The sequence below is a fragment of the Pteropus alecto genome, unplaced genomic scaffold (genome assembly GCF_000325575.1).
Source record: "Pteropus alecto unplaced genomic scaffold, ASM32557v1 scaffold312, whole genome shotgun sequence".
NCBI classification, from domain to species: domain Eukaryota; kingdom Metazoa; phylum Chordata; class Mammalia; order Chiroptera; family Pteropodidae; genus Pteropus; species Pteropus alecto.
Window position 1 is genome coordinate 2,675,040 of NW_006433948.1, and position 19,511 is coordinate 2,694,550.

A 19,511-nucleotide genomic window follows, 5' to 3' on the forward strand; every position below is an offset into this window, starting at 1 on the left:
CCCTCACCCGTCAAAATCCTCCACCAGAGCAATACATTTGTTATAACTGGTGAACTTATGCTGACACATCATAATCACCCTAAATCCATAGTTACATTAGGGTTCACAGTTGGTGTTGTACATTCTACTGTTTTATTTGTTGGGTTGAAAAAAGAATATAAAAGATGAAAAAAACAAAAAGATTATTTCCAAACCTCAAAATTTCTGGCAGCTTTTTCCCACAGAATGTCATGTAAATAGCCTATTGATTCTGTTGTCAGTTTTCTTCCTGTTTGGTGACCTGAAAAAAAAAAAACCTCACAATCTTAAAACAGAAATCAAGATCTATTACATTAAATAAAAAGAGCTAACTATAGTCAGAACCTATAATCTTTAAGTAATGTCTATAAACACAATCACATTCAGACAGGTTTTCAACATCAATTTTAAGTTTACTAGTAAAACTGAATATATAATATAATCAGAGATTGGTAGAATCACAGTAATTTGCCCATTCATCTGTGATAGTTTTCCAGCCTAGTCTCTCTTTAACATATTTTCCATGTTCCAAATTTGATCATCATCTGGTGCCTTGTTATTGTGAATGAAAAGACAACTAGATCAGACCACATTCACAGGAAAGGGCAATTATACCTTAAAGCCTTTGTGAAATACTTTAAAACCATGTTTACACATAAACTATTATTTTAAATTTTAACACGTATCTGACTGTTGCTGGTCTAGACATTTACTAGGTTCAAATATATTAGCACACAGTAAGGTAAAGTTTAAAACAATAGAATTCTATAAACACTTCTCTTTCACCCCTTTGGCACTATCAATTGCCACAAAAATCTTGATTAGAACACTGACAGTCTCTGACCCCCAAGCCCAGACAGCAGATGTAGTTCATTCCATGACTTAGTTAAAAATACCCACACATGTGAGGAAAAAGCTTTTAAATATATCTAAAAATATTATAATATTAATATATATTAAGTCTTAATATATCTTAAAATATTATAATACTTTGAGAGTATAAGTATATAATCAGATACCACAATAAAACTTTGGCTAACTGTAATCAGGAAAATTAGTTATTCTGGATAATCAAGTTTTCTAGTTGGCTGACAGTTTACTTTCATTAAACATAAAACGTTTATTTTAAAAAGTCTAAGTCATTTCATTAATTTCTTAATTTTTCTAAAAATTGTTTTATGAATTATGTTTTTATGAACATACTTTCTAGTTTTCTGAAGAACAATTTAACCTTTGCTTGATCATTCATGGTCAACAACACTAACAGCTATTGCATTTTATTGTATTATTAATATATCACAGTGATGCCTTTGGGAATTATTATATAGTACATGTTATTTAAAATACTATTTTTTAAATCTTTAGAACTTTTATAAAATTTGTAGTTTTTTCTTGCCTCGTAGTCAGTTTAGCTATATATTATTTCCATGTAGGCCTATTCACTCTTCAAAATATTCTACCATTAAAATGCTAAGGGTTGGAAAACCAGATGACGAAACTTATTATAATTAGATCTAAAAAAACTGGATTCTTAGTGAGGGTCTGGAGAGAGAGTGTCCTCAATGAAATATGGTTCATAGAATCTAGAGTTCAAAGATTCTTAGAGACTACCTAGTCAAAATACTTTTTTCAAAAAATCAATAACTTTGTTCTTATAAAAACATGATACATACTTATAAAAATTCAAGCAATCTGGTAAAATATAAAGAAAGCAACAGATCACCTAAAGTGCCACCATCAGAATAAATGATAGTGTTAAAATTTAGTGACTATCATTCCAATTATATCTCTACATATATGTAGACTTAGAAGAATAGATTGGGGCAAGAATTTTCTATGAAAGGGACCCTACTAACTGTGCTCTTCACAATACATGATTCTACGGAGAAGTGGGGGTTAGGGGAATGCTAAGATTTGGCTCTACAACTGTGCTTTAACCAAAGCAGTTCCATTGTATTTTATTTGGGCAGGGCTCATATGAGATTGTATCAAACAAAAATGCTACTGCTAAAAAGAAGTTAAAAACCAGGATTGTAGTTCATAACCTTCATTTCATAGTTGGAAAAAAACAAGATCTAGAGGTATTATCGACTTGCCTAAAGGCACACAGCTAATTTGAGATCTAACTGGAAATACAAAATTAGGCTTCTAAACACAATTTTCTTTTATACATGGGTTTTAAAACTCAAAAGTTTGTCTGTTTTTAATGATTGATTTTGTTGTTTTTGCTTAGTTTCTCATTTTAGCTTTCCAAACAAGTGGAATCTGGATAGGCGAGGTGTTATAGTTAAAGGTTATTAGGTGGAAACCAAGGAAGTGAGAAAAAGGAAAAATCTTTTGACCTGAGGATTTTGCTACTGTTCTGATATCTATCTTTAAATTACATGCATATTACTATCTTTCTAAAATATCTGCAGAAATCCTACTGACCTATCATGATTTCTTCAATCTTCTCCTTGGCAAGTAGCTCTTCTTTCCTTTGTAAAAGTATGTCAGCCTGGAACACTAAAGCTTTTCCAATATTTTCTGATGACTTGAAATGTTCACAGATAAGCTCCATGAAAGTAAACCCAACAGAGTCTCTGTTCAGAGAGAAACAGTTGTAAGTGGTGTGAATACAATAAATGTTTTTTTGATTAATGGGACTAAAGTTTGAGTATGAGCAAAACAGGCAAGATAAAACTATATCTGAGCTTAGGTTATTATCATTAAATATCTAAATCAGCCTATTTGTCCAAATAAATCATTTAATTCAAATTGTCTAAGTTATTAAGTCACAAGTATTTTCTTTTCATGAACATCTATCTATAGTAAGATAATCATCTCTCTAATACCTTATTTATGCTCTTTCTCCAGAAATGATGCCAATTTATAAAAATTGGATCATGAGATTCAGTGAAGATACATGAACTGACACTAGAAATTTACCAGTCACTTACAAGGAGAATTTCTAGAATCTACTCTCTTAGCAACTTTCAAATACATTACACAGCAGTGTTAACCACAGTCACCATGTCGTACGTGACATCTCCAGTATCCAGTTACCTTATAACTGGAAGTTTATACCCTTTGACCCCTTTTCTCAAGTCATTATGCTGTACACCTTTAAACTTATACAATGCTGAATATCATTTATATCTTAATAAAACTGAAAGAAAAAAAGCGATTTACCCATTCCCTCTGCCAACAACTGCTTTTAAAAATTTATTTATGTTTGATTACACAAATAATACACCAGTATATTTTGATTATTTTAAAATGTCAACAGTTTGTGGATTGGAAAACTTAATATTGTTAAGATGTCAATACTCTCAAAGAAATCTACAGATTTTATGCAATCCTTATGAAAATCCCAATGACATTTTTTACAGAAATAGAAAACTCCATCCCAAAATTCATATGGAATTTCAGGAGATCCTAAGAGCCAAAACAATCCTTAAACAGAAGAACAAAGCTAGAAAAATCACACTTCCTGATTTCAAAATATACTACGAAAGTAAACAAAACAGTGTGGTGCTGGCATAAAGACAGACATATATACCAATGAAACAGAACATGGAGTCCAGAAATCAATTCCTGCATATAGTCAAATGATTTTCACCAAGGGTGCCAAGACCATTCAATGGCAGGAAAGAACAGTCTTTTCAACAAATGGTGCCGGGACAACTGGATATCACACGCAAAAAAATGAAACTGGATTTGGCAATGACTTCTTGGATATGACACCAAAACCACAGGTAACAAAAATAAAAACAGATATAGCGAACTATATAAATTAATTTTAAATTTCTGTGTATCAAAGGACACGATCAACAAAGTGAAAGGCAATCTATGGACTGCAAGAAAGTATTTGCAAAACATGTATTTAATATCCAGATTATATAAAGAAGTTCTAAAACTCAACAAAAACCTAAACACCCTGATTTAAAAATCGGCAAAGGACTTAAATAGACATTTCTCCAAAGAAAATATATAAATGGCAACTATCTCATGAAAAGATACTCAATATCAGTAATCATTAGGGAAATGCAAATCAAAACCAGAATGAGATACCATGTCATATTTCTCAGAATGACTACTGTCAATAAATCAACAAACAACAGGCGTTGGCGAGGATGTAGAGAAAAGGGAACCCTCATGCACTGTTGGTGGGACTGCAAACTGGTATAGCCACTGTGGAAAACAGTTTAGAGGTTCCTCAAAAAATTAAAAACAGAACTACCTCATGACCTAACATTTCTAGTTCTGGGTATTTATCCAGAGAAAATCAAAACACTAATTTCACATGCATTCCTATGTTCACCTCAGCATTATTTATAATAGCCAGGATATGGAAGCAAACGAAGTGTCCATCAACAGACGACTGGATAAAGAATTCAGCCCTAAAAAAATGAAATCTTACCATTTACAACATGGATGGACCTAGATATTATGCTAAGTGAAATAAGTCATACAGAGAAAGACAAATATCATATGACCTCACTTATATGTGTCATCTGTAAAACAAAACAACAAACGAAACAGAAACAGACTCGTAGATAACAGAGAACAAACTGATAATTGCCAGATGGGAAGGGGACTGGGTGAAAAAGAGGAAGGGATTAAGAAATACAAACTGGCAGTTAGGAAAGAGTCACGGGGATGTGAAGTACAGCAAAGGGGGTACAGTCAATAATATTGTAATAACTGTAGTGCCAGGTTGGGGGTGGATTAAAATAATCAGGAGGACCACTTCATAAGTTATGTAAATGTCTCACCACTATGCTGTATACCTGAAACTAACATAAAATAATACTGAATGTCAACTGTAATTGAAAAAATTTTAAATATTTTTAAATAAAAATCCTAAAGTGTGAGTGAGGAGGAGTCTTGTGGGATTGAGTCCTCTTAATCTGTGGGAGGTGATGTTATGTCCAGGTAGATAGAGTCAGCATTGAGTCAAATTATAGGATACCCACCTGGTGTCACAGAGAATTGCTTGGTGTGCAGAAAACCTCCACACATTCGATGACCGGAAGTAAAATGTTTTGTGCAGGTAGTGAAGGAGACTCGCTGGGAAGAAACGCATGGGAGAAAAATACAGTAGCAAAGAGCTAGGTTTTTCCCTGCAACAGGAGGGAAGAACTGAGGTTTTTCCTTTTAGTACAGCTCTTGGGTACTTGATTGAACTGTGAAAGTACAACATGTGGAATTCCGGGATCGAGGGCAACTGATACTGTCAAGATCTAGTTTTATAAGCCCAATAAATTAGCCATGAGGCGTGGTTGCCAGAAAAGAGCTAATGTAAACACTGGCTGGATTAAAAGCAGCAGAGTCCAAGACAGTGCAGCCCCGCAGATCCCCCTGTGCTGATGGACATGTCCTCTGTCCGTGCCGTCCGTGCCGTCCGATGAGGTGGGCCTCAGCCTGTCGTGGCTGCTGCGCCATGACAGATCTAGTGAGACTCAGGGACTAAATTTTTCATTTTGTTTAATTTTAATTAATTAATTTACATTTAAACAGCTACGTGTGACTAGTTGCTACCATATTGGATAGCACGGGTTTAGAATATTTAGAACATGAAAGGCATGTACTGTTAGTTAGATCTGGAGAACTGTGTTCATTTCTAGTTACCATATTTATAAAAACTGGAAGTGACATCCTGGAAGTGAGCTTATTAGGAACACTGTTAGAATGAACTGGGGAAGAACTGTCAAGTGAAAGATTTAGATGTTACCATATGGCAGAACTAGCAGCCTTAGAAATTACTAGAATATATATATCAAATCTATATGAGAAAGAGTTTTGCGTTCCAGCTTTGTAAAAACACAATAACGACGATCCCCCTTTCCACAGGCATTCCAGAGGAAGCTGAATGACTTTCCATCCCGGAAGTCGTGTGTCAGGTAGGAGACAGGTCTACAAACAATGGTTGGCAAGCCACAGCCCACAGGCCAAATCCAACTAGCCATCTGCTTTTGTAAATACAGTTGTACTGGAAGCCAGCCATTCTTGGTCATTTAGACGGTGCCTCTGGCTGCCTTCTACTACAACAGCAGATTGAGTAGGTGTGACAGAGACTTTGTGGCCTGCAAAGCCTGAAATACAGTATTTACTACCTAGCCCTTTATGGAAAATGTTTACTGATCTCTGGTCTAAAACAGTGGTTCTCAGAACTGCCAGAGAACGAACAAAGAACACAGAGGCCTGGGCTTGTTCGAGTAAGGTAGGGTCGGCCTCTACATTTTTATGAAGTCCCCTAGTGATCATATTTTTCACAGCTTTACCGACGTATAATTCACACCCTATACAATTCATCTATTTAGAGTACCTGATTCAAAGGCTAAGTTTAGCACATCCACAGAGTGTGCAACCACCACCCCGGCGATTTTAGAGCATTTCGCTGCACCAAAAAGAAACAAAATACCCATTAGCCATCACTCCCCATTTCCCCCAACTCCCACAGCCCTGGGCAACCACGAACCTACTTTGTACCTCCGTAAATATGCCTATTCTAAAATTATCATAGAACTAGAATGAGACAGTACATGGCTGTCGTAGCTGGCTTCTTTCACTTAGCATAATGTTTTTAGGATTCATCCACGTTGTGGCATGTATCAGTACTGTTTCTTTTCACTGCCAAATAATATTCTACGGTATGGGTAACAATACCACACTTTGTTTATCTATTTATCAGTTGACAGACATTTTGGTTGATTCCACATTTGAGTATTCAAAATAATGCTGCTATGAGATTCCTATATAAGTGTTTGTATATGTTTCTTGTTTAATAACTTGGGAGTGAAATTGCTGGGTCACATGGTACATAACTCTATTTCACTTACTGAGGAACTAACAGACCATTTCCGTACTGGCTGCACCATTTTACATTCTCGTCAGCAGTGTATGAGGGTTCCAATTATTCCCCATCCTTGCCATTATTTTATTATCTGTCTGTCTTTTTTATTACAGTCATCCTAGTGGGTGCAAAGTGGTTTCTCATTGGAGTTTTGATTTGTATTTCCCTGCTGGTTGACGAAGTCGAGGATCTTTTCAAGGGCTTGGTCCCCAGTCACTCTGAGGCACACTGACGTCTGAGAACCACTAAAAGGTCTGCAAGTACCTTAAGGTCCCCTTGACATGGATGACCCATGAAGATAGTGACAGAGAGGCATATCACTTGCAGAACTGTACTTGCTTACGCCTTCCTGTTCCACCAGACGCTGGCCTGAAGGTAACTTAGTCTTACTCCTGTTTCATAAAGCCACACTATCTTATTCCTTTTTCATTTTATTTTTTTTAATTTAACAAAAATTTTCAAATTAACTTGACAATCGATCATTTAAATCATTAGGCAAGCTGTTTCATCATCTAATTTGATCAGCACAATGGCAAACACTGTGCTCTGTGAATACAGATGGAGATACATGATACATAGACACAGATATATATTCAATATATGCTCGTGGAAACCTTAGAAAAACGTTAGTCTTTAGAGAAAAGAAAATTAATTCTTCTGTACCTTCCGTGATCAATCAGCTGTTTGGCGATGTGCAGACAGAAGTCTAAAGACATGTTGAGATGTAGTATTTCCATGCCAGCTAACAAAGAAAAAATGGAATAATCATATCAGTTTCATTTGTGAGGAAGTGTAGCTATTTTCAGTAATTTTTCTCCATTCAAAATCTTCCTAAACGTTTGCCATATACCATGTCTTGCCAAACAATTTATCGAAATCTCTTTATGAATAATATCCAATGCTAGAAAGAGTGCAGTGAAACAGGCACTCTTAAATGAATGGCAAAGTAAACAAGTAGGATCCTTTTGAAAAGCAATTTGGTTATACTACATGAGAAGAACACAGTGGCTAAAAGCTTGAGGTGTGAAGTCAGACAGACCTATATTTGAAACCGCTTGCTACCTGTATGGCCATAGGCAGGTTACTTACATTTTCTGTACCTTAGTTCTCTCATCTGTAAAATGAGGACTACATGACCAATCTCTTTGGGTTACTGAGAGGGTTACATAAGATAATGCATGTAAATTAAATAGCAAAGCTCCTAGTACTTAATAAGCACTCAATAAATGACAGCTGCTATTATTATTATTATTATTATTATCTTTGCTTCAGAAATGATACTTCTGAAAAGTTATCTGAAATAAACATGGGAAAATGTTCACAAACAAAGATATTAAAAGCAGTGTTGACTATAATCACAATAAAAAAGACATTTACTCTGGGGGTGCACTGTAGGGCCAGAACTGTGCTTGGTGCTGGGAACCCAGCAGTGGATGAAACACAAAATCCCTGCTGTCAGGAGCTCAGATCGCAGAAGATGGACTGTGGATATGTTTAGTATTTACCAAAAATTTCCTTAATAGGCATGTACTACCCTTTCATAATTAAAAAAAAAAAAACTTGTATATTCATTTAATTTCTACTTTTTCTACAACAAAAATACCAGTGAAATTTTAATGCCAGCAGTTAGGTTGACCATTCTAAGAATAAAGTACTTTAGCTAGCAAAAAAATAAAAAGATAATAAATACGAGTTTCATATGTTCTCTCAATACAACAAAGTAAAAGATAATTTTATTACTCTAAACTTTAGAAAATTTAGATTCAGAGAGGTTTCCTAATTCGTAATCTGACACTGCAACTTCATTACTCTGAAGATTAAGAGTATCTAGACTGAGTTAAGTAAAAGCAATCTGGAATAAAGAACAATTTCACTTTAAACTGTGCTTTTGATCTACATTTTGATAAAACCTGTAATGGGGAAATCTAGTCCAAAATTAATCCACTTCCAACTCGGTAACTCCAACAACCTCTCTAGTCTTCACACATTGGATTAGTTTGAGGAAGCTTGTTCCTTTAATCGTTTAGTCTCATTATTCCCCTAGCGAAAGAAAGGTGCAGCTGTCTTCCCAGTGACTAGCATCATTCCATCTGCATATACTGAGATGATACTGTTACCTAGAGACACAGAATCTTCTACATTGCAGCTTCTGAGGTCTCTTAGCAATTGCTTAAGATTCTAGAGGTTACAGAACGTTTCAGCAGCATGAAATTAGCATAAATGTAGAGCTGCTTTCAAATTTGGTTATTGTCCTCATTACAAATTGTTATTTATTGGATGATCAGTTATTATACTAACATATAATTTTATACCCTAAAAATGCAGCTCTATAATACAACTATATTTTTATACAGTAAAAAACATAAAGCATGTATAGATTAAAAGAATTTAGAGTAAGTTATTTTTATGACTAAACATAACTGAAATACTGCTAAGAGGCCAGCACGCAGAGGTTTTCTGCCTCATTTAATACATCTATACAGCAGTAACAACAGGGATAGTAGTAACTATGATAATATTATTGCACACCGTGCACCAGGGATGGTGGTAAGCGCTTTACACACATTTTCTCGACGAGTCCTCAGAACACAGTGAGGGAGACACTATTCTATCTCTTTTGAAGGTGAAGAAACTGAAGCACAGAGAAGTTAAGTAACCTGCCAAATGACCCACAGCTGTACAGCAGGATGTTTTACTTTGTGAGCTGTATATTCTAGTCCCTTGAGAATTTTGAAAAAATAGCAATGTTTATACAAGTAATATAAAAAGCCCAGCGTTACAAGGCTTTTTCCATCAACAGGTAATCTTTCTTCATAGTAACGGACAACTTCAGAAGGGTTGGACAGCTGCAATTCTCAGACTACAAGAAAATTGATAGCTTTTATTCAGCTCTTTTTTACTACCGATTAAATTAGCTACTATTCTCTCTTTCTTTTTCTTCCTGACAAACCACCTTCTTCCTTTCCTATGTGATCAATTTCATTCTCTATCATCCTCAAATTATACTACAAAAGACCTTATGTGCAACAAATTGGTGGTGATATTTCAAAATTGTGTGTTCTTCGCACACAGAGATACCTCCAAAGAGTTCTTCATTAACTGTTTCGCTCGCCAAGAGGATTTTCATCTTTAAGTGAAGCCCAGCCGGGTGTAAATGTTCCTATTTTAAACAAATAAATCACAATTATATTAGAACTGTGGACTGTCAAAGAGAATTCTCCAGTAATCGCCAGTTTTACTCAACCACAGCAGGATGACTCATGATCAAAGCAAATCAAAATTATAAAAGATCACATCATAACATCTGGTCTATCCCTGAGGATATTTTCTGATATTTTATTCAATCTAAATGAAATACAAAGAAAAGAACATGCAAACATTTCCACCCCGTGGCAAGCATTTAATGGCAAAGTCAATACCTAAACTGTGTGAATGTAAGGCCATATCTTGTCTCAGTAAACAAAACCTCAAACATCAATTAGAATCTTCTCTTTTGAGATTTTGGTAACAGCCAAGGTATTTTGCAAACAATAGTTGAATGAAACAGAAAACATATTGACTTTTCTACAGGATCCGCCTGTCACAATCAATATTCATAACAATGTACTCAGAATGGTTTTTGCAAGTCCTTGTAAGCTGGCCTGAAGCCATCTGTGATCTCTTGCCGGGTTCCACTTTTGCCTGACAGGGTACATCTTTAAACAGCTGGCTGAGATTAAACATGCAGTGTGGGCCCTCGGAACAGAAATTTTCTCTCTACAAAGTCATTTAGCCTCTACATGAACATTGTTCTCATTAGACCCAAACTCTAAAAAATGGTTATAGCTATTCATGTGTGAGATGCCTTAAGAATAGAAAGTTGGGGAAAGTCAGCACTAGTATTAAAAGGTTTTGCAAATATAGATGATATTAATACAAAAAAAAAATAAACTGAGGTTGCAAATTATAATTGTAATTTCTTGCATTACTACTTTTCCCGATGGCCATGTTGAAATATGTCTTAGGTTCAATTCCCGCTCATCTTTCAGGGATGTGCAGGTCTTGCAGGTTTGGCAGGAGCTGCTGAACTTGAGTCTAGTCTCAGATAAGTTAGCATTCTGTTTTTCTCTTTGATTTCATTACCAAACAACTCCAGAAAATGGACGATACTTGGCTTTCATTGTATCATCATCCACCTATTCCTCTCCATAAACGTTTGCACTGTAGCATCCGTCCTTACTGTCTCTTGAAACTACACTTTCAGAATTCACAACTAAGTATCTGTTAAATCCATTGGCTTTCTCCCTACCATCAATCTCCTTGTCTCATCTGTTAATTTTTCTCCCTACTGTTCTCACTCTTTCTTTTTTTTACCAGCTACTGGAAAACAGGATCCAGGTATAACAAATTTTGAAGGCAAGCACCATGCATATTGTTTTGCAGATGAGGAACCCAGGCCCAGATGGAGTAACTTACCCATGCTCACACGGTCAGTAAGTGTCAGAGCTGAAATTTGAATTAGAATCTCTCTGACTCTAAAGGCAATAATCTTTCCACTATAATATGCTGCCTTCTTTGAAGCTCTTTCTATCCTTGGCCCGCCTATCATTACACTGTCCGGGTTTCCTACCAGCTCTAAAGATAACTTTTCCATTTTTTTTTTTACTGTGAAGTATATCATACACACACACGAGTATATAAAACTTACGTGTCTAGTTTACAGAATAATGATAAGACAAACATCACATTCTCCCCACGTCAGTTAAGAAGCAGAACACTACCAGAATATTAGAGGCCTTGGTGTACTCTTGCCCATGTGGATCCTCCTCACTTCCCCACAGAGGTAAACAACACCTTGAATTTTGTGCAGTAATTCCCTTGCTCTTCCTTACAGATACTCTATATACTGTTTGGTTTGCTTACATTTGAACTTCATTCAAACAGAATCATATGTACATAAATTCTTCTGTGACTTGCTTCTTTCGGTCAGTACCACAATTTTAAGATTCATTCATGTCAATGTACAAAATTACTTTATTTGTTTCCATTACTGTGTAGTGTGGTCCTCTAAGAGTATTCTCTGCTTCAGCATCACTTAGAAACCCATGAGAAATGTAGGCCCCATCCCAAACCTACTGATCAGAAACTCTGGGGGCAGGGCCCAGGAAATAAATTGTGTGTGTGCGTGCATGTGTGTGTTGTTTTAGGAAAAAGCGTAAAATCATTATTGGTTTGCATTATGAAAAGTTTCCATTTCAACATAAATTCCAGCAGCTGTTTAGTAAGGTAATAAGAAAACTGCGTTTTGACAGACGTTCTCGTTAACATTTGAGCATGCTGAAGTGTGAGAATGACTCCTGTACAGTGTTCCATTCTATGACATCACAATTTATCTACCTGTTCTACTTGGGACATTTGAGTCGCTTTCAACCCAACTACTATTATGAACAATCCTGGCATCAGCTTTCTGTACACTTCTAGTACATAAATGCTAGAATTTTTCTCCAAAGTATGTAACTAGGAGTAAAGTTGCTGGGTGGTTCAAATTTATCAAGTAATGTCAAACTGTTATCCAAAGTAGTTTTATCAACATTCAAAAAACTAGGAATAGGAGGGGAACTTCCTCGACCTAATAAAGTGCATCTACAGAAAACTTATAACTAACGCCATACTTTAATGGTGAAATACTACAAGTTTTCCCCCTATGATCTGGAACAAGACAAGGATGTCCGTTCTTGCCATGTTCTCGCCAGGGCAATTAGGAAAGAACAAGAGATAAAAGGCATCCAGATTGGAAGGAAGAAGTAAACCTATGTCTATTTGCAGATGAAATGATTTTGTATGTTGAAAATCCTAAGGAATCTGATAAAAATCTTATTGAGGCTAAGAAACGAGTTCAGCGTGGTTATGAGACTTGCTGGGGTGATCACTTCATAACTCACTACATTGTACACCTAAAACTAATCTAATGTTGTATGACAACTATAAATGAAATTTTTTAATTTTAAAAATTTAAAATTAAATAAATAATGAGTCCAACAAAGTTGCAACATCAATATTTTAAAAATCAACAGGTGAATTCTGGGCAAAGTGTATGCAGGTGTTCTTGGAACCATTCTTATTCTTGCAACTTTCTAAAATGTTCATGTCTATTAAAATTTTTATATTTTAAAAACTTTTATGTTAAACAAGTTTTTCAACATTGAAGAACACCATCCACATGGCATAAATTTCAGAAATATATAATTCAAGTAAACGAATGGTCTGTTTGGGAAATCATACTTTCTGTTTAATTGAACTATTATTCAATTTCATGCTTCTAATCATGTTGAAAAAATTCTACCTAAAATGTATTGGTATATTTAATTGCCTTATTGAGTAAAACATATTGATCCTGATTGAATCTCTTTTTAACCGGTTTCCTTCTTTCTTTCTTTCTTTCTTTTTTTTTTTTTTAGGCAAGGCAACCCTTGGTTGATCTCACAGATTGCAAGGACCTTGTCAGCTTACGATCCCTTACGTTTTTGTTTTTTACGCCTACAGCACCTGGTCTTCCTACGTGGTCTCCCATCCAAGTACTAATCAGGCCCAAATCTACTTAGCTTCTGAGATCAGACGGGATCAGGCTTGTTCAGGGTAGCGTGGCTGTAGACTGACTGAATCTCTTTTTAAATGGTCATCGGCCTGACTATTAGTGTTCCTTGTCCAGGAGTGCAGAGGTATGTATGCGTGTTCATGCATATATGTATGTATGCATGTCCCCATGTATATATGAGCATGAACAAAAAGAAAATAATTTGTAAAACTAAATTCCATTATTTGTCTGTTTTATCTTCATTTCCTCCTTTATCGTAAAAACTCACAGTGGAGAGAGAAGCCTTTCTGTTTCATACAAAATAATTGTTTTTCTGTTGTCAATAAGGTATATTTTAATTTTTCCTTTCTGTGCTGCAGAAAAGACTGTTACAATCCATTCTTTTCAAAAAAACTAGGAATACTGAAGCAAATGTCTAAACTAGATTTCAAAATGTGAATCGATGCTTTAAAAAATTCATTAAGCTAATATTCAAAAGTAAAAAAAAAACCTCTCATACCTTGTTTGCTAGGTCTACAGTACTAAGAGCCTTGTAATAGTCTCCGTCGTTCCAATCCAAATAAGTAGTGGCTAGTAACCGCAGAACTTTAGCCTGTAATTAAAAACAGGAAAAAGCACACAGCTGAGGGTTAAACTGCAATACAATAGCTGAGCAGCACTTACAAGGTGGCAGGCATCTTCTCAAACATAAGTCATCACTATGAAATAGCATTTCCTTAAGTAACCACATAGTCTTGAGATATCTCTCTTCATTATGCTACCCACACTAAATACTGTCTGAGGATTTTACAGTAATAGCTTATTTAAATTTAATATAATTGTGTCAATATAATTATTTTCTTAACAATGTTTTAGCATTAAAGTATTTTATCATCGCCACTTTAAAAATAAAGAGAACTAAGGCTAAGGCACAGCAATATTTAATTTAACCATCTTACTGCCTACTGTATAGGTGGCATTAACTCTCCATCAAAACTGATAAATAGAAAGACACGATCCCTCTCTCATACTTTATATTTTAGTTGAAATCAAGCAATTGGACCAGGGGATACATACCACCATTTCAGTAGGCACAGATATACTTTCCTAGAGAGATTTCTCCCAACTCAGCTGAGTTTTAAAATTAATAACGTATTGCTGAATTGAGCTAGTTTCTCCAGCCAGGTCTCCAGTGATAAAGGGAGTAAGAGTAACTCTACTCAGAGTGTATGTATTTAACCACAGATTCACATTTTGAAAAAAGGAGCTCTATTTCAATGAAGAATCTGCCTCTAAATATAGGAGGACCAGGTAAAGGTGATGATCTAACATTAAAAAAATGTTAAGCACATTAAGGCTCTACGAAACTAGAGAAATGACATTTGGGGTGTCTTCTGAGTTTTTTAATTCAAAAATGAAGATGGATCAAGACAGATGTATATCATGTACTTAATATCATTATTATTGTGGAATAACTCTCAACTTATAAACTGTCCCAGAGGACTTTTATGGAGTAAACATATACTATCTCTGAGAAACACTGCAACTGTTTCATAGTAAAAGGGTCAAATAATCAGAAAAAAAACTGTAACAAAATGAATGAATCTCAAAACTATTGTGCTAAGCAAAAGAAGGCAGACATAAAACAGTACATACTGTATGATTCCATTTATGCAAAGTTCTAGAAATGCTGAAAATAATTTCTAGCAATAGAAGTCAGAATAGTAGTGTTATTCTGGGGGTATGAACAGCTATTAACTGGACCAAGAGAAATTTTGAAAGTGATAGAAAGTTCCATAACTTTATCTGTGTAGTAGTCACAAGACTGCATAGATATATTAAAATTCATCAGACTGTACAATTAAGATTGTGCGATTTAGTATATATAAATTGTACCACAATGAAGTACTGCTAGCATGAAAGAAAATCTACTTCACCAACTACACTTTAATAAAATACTTAAAACCAAAAAAAAGGAAAAACTACTTCATAAAGTACTTCATAATCTTCCCTCTCTATACTTCACAATTTAAATATGACATTTCTTTTTTCGAATATTACATTTTGGTCAGGATTAAAGCCTATCTTCCATGCTCACTTCTTCCTCCAGACATCTCACGCAGACCCTCCCTTTTACGGCACGGTCCCCATCTGCTTTTCGGGAGCGTCCTACTACAGGCTTCTCCAACTAGTCTTGTCAATCCTGACAGGCCCCGCTCCATGCGCCCTTGTCTACATACTTACTTCGGGTCGGTAAACCACACAGTTTATTGCTTATTTTTCCCAAATTGTTTCACTCGTACTCATTTTTTGAAATCGATTTTTGAAATTTTAATTGAAGTATAAAATACAAAAAAAGTGCAAATCTGCAGAGTACAGCCCCATGGTGGCACAAAGCGAACGCATGGATGTTAATGACACGGAAACCAAGAAACTGAACACTGACAACGACGGGCTCCCCTCAGGCCCCTGTCCACACACTATTCCAACCAGCACAACCAACCGCCTGACTTTCCAGCATCGTGCCTCAGTTCTACCTGCTCCTGACACATTCACGGAATCACGCAGTATGTCCCACTTTATATCTTGCTTTATTTAGTCCACATTGTATGTCACGACATCCGTATTTGTTGCAATTCTTATGGATCGTTTATTCTCATTTCTATATAATATCCCCTTCTGTCGCACTATCACATTTTTTTATTATTTTCAATTGTGATAAAATACACATAACATAAAATCAACTGTCTTGACCATTTTTAAGTGTATGGCTCAAGAGAGTTAAGTACATTCACATTGTCATGCCACCACCACCACCACCGACCATTTCCAGATAGATCTCTTTTAATCTTGTAAAACTGAAATTCTGTAACCACTGAAAAAGAGCTCTCATGCTCCCCTCCCTCCAAACCCCTGCAGCCATCATTCTATTTTCTGTCTCTGAATCTAACTACTCGAGGTACTTCACCGAAGTGGAATCATGCAGTATTTGTCTTTTTGTGACCATCTTTTCACATTTATCATGAAGTCCTCAAGACTCAGCTACATTGTAGCATGTGTCAGTTTCCTTCCTTCTCAAGGTTGAGTCATATTCTATTGTATTCACTTGTATTAATTTCATACTTTAAACATAAGCTTTTTAAGGGTAGAGGCCATGTTTTATACTTTTCTTTTATTTCCCATTCATCACATTGAAAAAAATACAAACGCGCGCACGTACACACACACACACACACATATAGTAATGGATGTTCAAACAAATTTCATTTTGCTATGGCATGTATCAAATCAGATTTGCTTACATAATCGCATTTTTCTTGACTAAATATTAAAATTAACTCCCATACCAAGCATGTTCTATCTGGGTGGTTAGGGGAAAACCTAGAATTTATCAATATGCAATACTAAAAGCTAAAACTAATATAGCTAAACAATGTTTAAGCACGTTACATATATTAACTCATGGATACAAGAATCTACCTGTAGGATAGATCCTATTAGCATATCAATTTTATAGTAACTAATGCACTGAGATATTAAATGACATGCCCAATAGACAATCTTCTCACAAATGGGGGGATAGATACTATAATTTCATGACAATAACATAAACTATATATTCTGAACCTACTTGTACAATATTTAACATGATACTTACCAGCATTTCTGGATCGACAGAACTCTTTTCCATCTTTCCAATATCATAGCTTTGACTATAATTTAAAAGGGAAAATATGTATGTATAAATATCCATTTCAAGTTATATTATTTTAAGATTATGTATTACTAAGAAGACATGGTACAATTATACTTTATTCCAACTTTTCGTTTTTTTACAACAGATTGTTAGGCAATTAATACATCAAAATCAACTGTATAAAGCAATACTTTCTAACCATAAAGAAAAAACACAATTTCCTCAGGATATATATCAAATAAATCAACACTATAATTATATTATTGCTCTTTTCCATTAAACTAGTATATACAAGCTGTTAATGGGCACATTTTAAAGTCTAAGAAACATAAATGTATTTTAAAAAATAAAGCAAATGCAGGAGTTTTCACAGAAACAAATGTTTAGTAATATTTGTTAAGCTTCACGACACCCTTGTGAAGCACTTTTAGTTCCATTTTGTAGCTGAAAGAACCAATTTAGCAGTTAAATGATTTCTAATATTTCCTAGATTAGTACTGAAAATGAGAGTGAGGGGCTGGGGAGTAAAGAAATTTGACTTTCAGTTTTCTGCTTTAATTACCAAACCATATATCTATGGGACATGCTGATAACCACAAATAAAATATTAATATGAGCCTCAGGATTTCAAAACCTAATACTTAAAAAGCAAAACAAAGATCACTCACCATAAAATTGGTGTTCCAAGGGAGGACTGTCAATAAAACCTCAGTGAACTGAACTAAATTGAAAACATTACTCTGAAATATTTCTCATTTAAAAACTCTAAAAGACCCAGAACTAGCAAACTGAGTTTTCAGCTTGCTATCAAGGATACTGTAATTCTGGCCTAGTCATTGTAAGCCCTAACGCACAGAGGTCTCCTTTGGTACATTAAACCTTCTACATCTAGTTTTTTAAAAAGTCAATGAGGATGAGACTTTTGTAATAGTGGTATATGGAGTTCTTGAATCCTTTCTCCAGTGAAAAAGCTATTTTCCTGGAAAAATCATTAAAATAAATGAGCATTTAAAGTCTCTGTAAACTATCCTAAGGGTATACAGCAAATGGAAAAATATTTATTCCAAAAAATCAACTGAATCTCAGTAAAAACAGTGAATTTGTGTGGCATTTGAGCTCTTACCTCCTACCCACACCTGCTGCTATGCACACCGGCTCCATGTGACGGGAACTACTCCAGATGAGTGCTGTGCAGAAGGTGGGAATTCACTCTGCCTCCAGTTCATATACTCCCAGGCTATGGTTTCACCTTGGGAGGGGCAGGCTGCCAGTCTCTCTCATCTTCCCTAGGCCTGTGCTGTGTGGAAGTGTTATTCTGGGCAGGTACAATGGAAGAACTGGGTCTTCCTTTCCCCACCCAGCTGTCACTCTTAGAGGAAGGGCTCTGCCCCAAGTGTGAATGATTAAGAATACAAGGCCCCATCGATATATTTAAGAAGACTGAAATCATATCAACTGTTTTATCCAATCACAATGGTAAGAAACCAGAAATCAAGTACAAGAAAAAAACTGAAAAATATGCAAACACATGGAGGCTAAATAACATGCTACTAAACAACGAATGGATTAACAATGAGATAACGGAAAAAAATCAAAAGATACCTAGAGACAAATGAAAATAAAAACATGACTCAAAATCTATGGGACACAGTAAAAGCAGTCCTAAAAGGGAAATTCATAGCAATACAGGTCTACCTGAAGAAACAAGAAAAAGTTCAAATAAACAAGATAAACTCACACTTTAAAAAACTAGAAAAAGAACAGCAAACAAAGCCCAAATTGACTAGAAGGAAGGAAATAATAAAGATCAGAGCAGAAATCAATGAAATAGAGTCTAGAAAAACAATACAAAAGATTAACAAAACCAAGAGCTTCTTCTTTGAAAGGATAAATAAAATTGATAAACCCTTAGCTAGACTCATCAAGGAAAAAAGAGAGGCCTCAAATAATTAAAATCAGAATGGAACTAAGAAAAATAACCACAGACTCCACAGAAATACAAAAGATCATGAGAAAATACTATGAGTAATTATACGCCAACAAGTTGGACAATCTGGAAGAAATGGACATATTCCTAGAAACATACAATCACCCAACACTGAGTCAAGAAGAAACAGAAAATCTGAATGGACCGATTACCATGAAAAAAATACAATCATTCATCGAGAACCTCCCAAAACACAAATGTCCTGGACCAGATGGCCTCATAGGCCAATTTTACCAAACGTTCAAGGAACAATTAATACCTATTCTCAACCTATTCTAAAACATTCAAAAAGAGGGAAGGATCCCTACCTCCTTTCATGAGGCCACCATTACCTCGATTCCAAAACGGGACAGAGACATTACAAAACGAGAAAACTATAAGCCGATCTCTCTAACGAACATTGATGCAAAAATCCTCC

General features: G+C 35.3%; 1 protein-coding gene and 1 pseudogene across 1 annotated transcript in view; both read right to left on the reverse strand.

The window, feature by feature from the left end:
* The window catches only part of TEX11 (testis expressed 11), a 136,971-nt gene that overhangs the window by 64,870 nt on the left and 52,590 nt on the right, over window positions 1–19,511 (reverse strand). Inside the window, exons 9-14 of the mRNA XM_025044431.1 lie at window positions 17,068–17,122; window positions 13,930–14,022; window positions 9,935–10,016; window positions 7,520–7,598; window positions 2,449–2,600; window positions 195–280 (exon numbers count right to left, since the gene is read on the reverse strand). Coding sequence (XP_024900199.1) covers window positions 195–280; window positions 2,449–2,600; window positions 7,520–7,598; window positions 9,935–10,016; window positions 13,930–14,022; window positions 17,068–17,122 — 547 coding nt within the window. The remainder of the gene's footprint in view (window positions 1–194; window positions 281–2,448; window positions 2,601–7,519; window positions 7,599–9,934; window positions 10,017–13,929; window positions 14,023–17,067; window positions 17,123–19,511) is intronic.
* On the reverse strand, window positions 13,370–13,488 carry LOC112477181 (annotated as a pseudogene).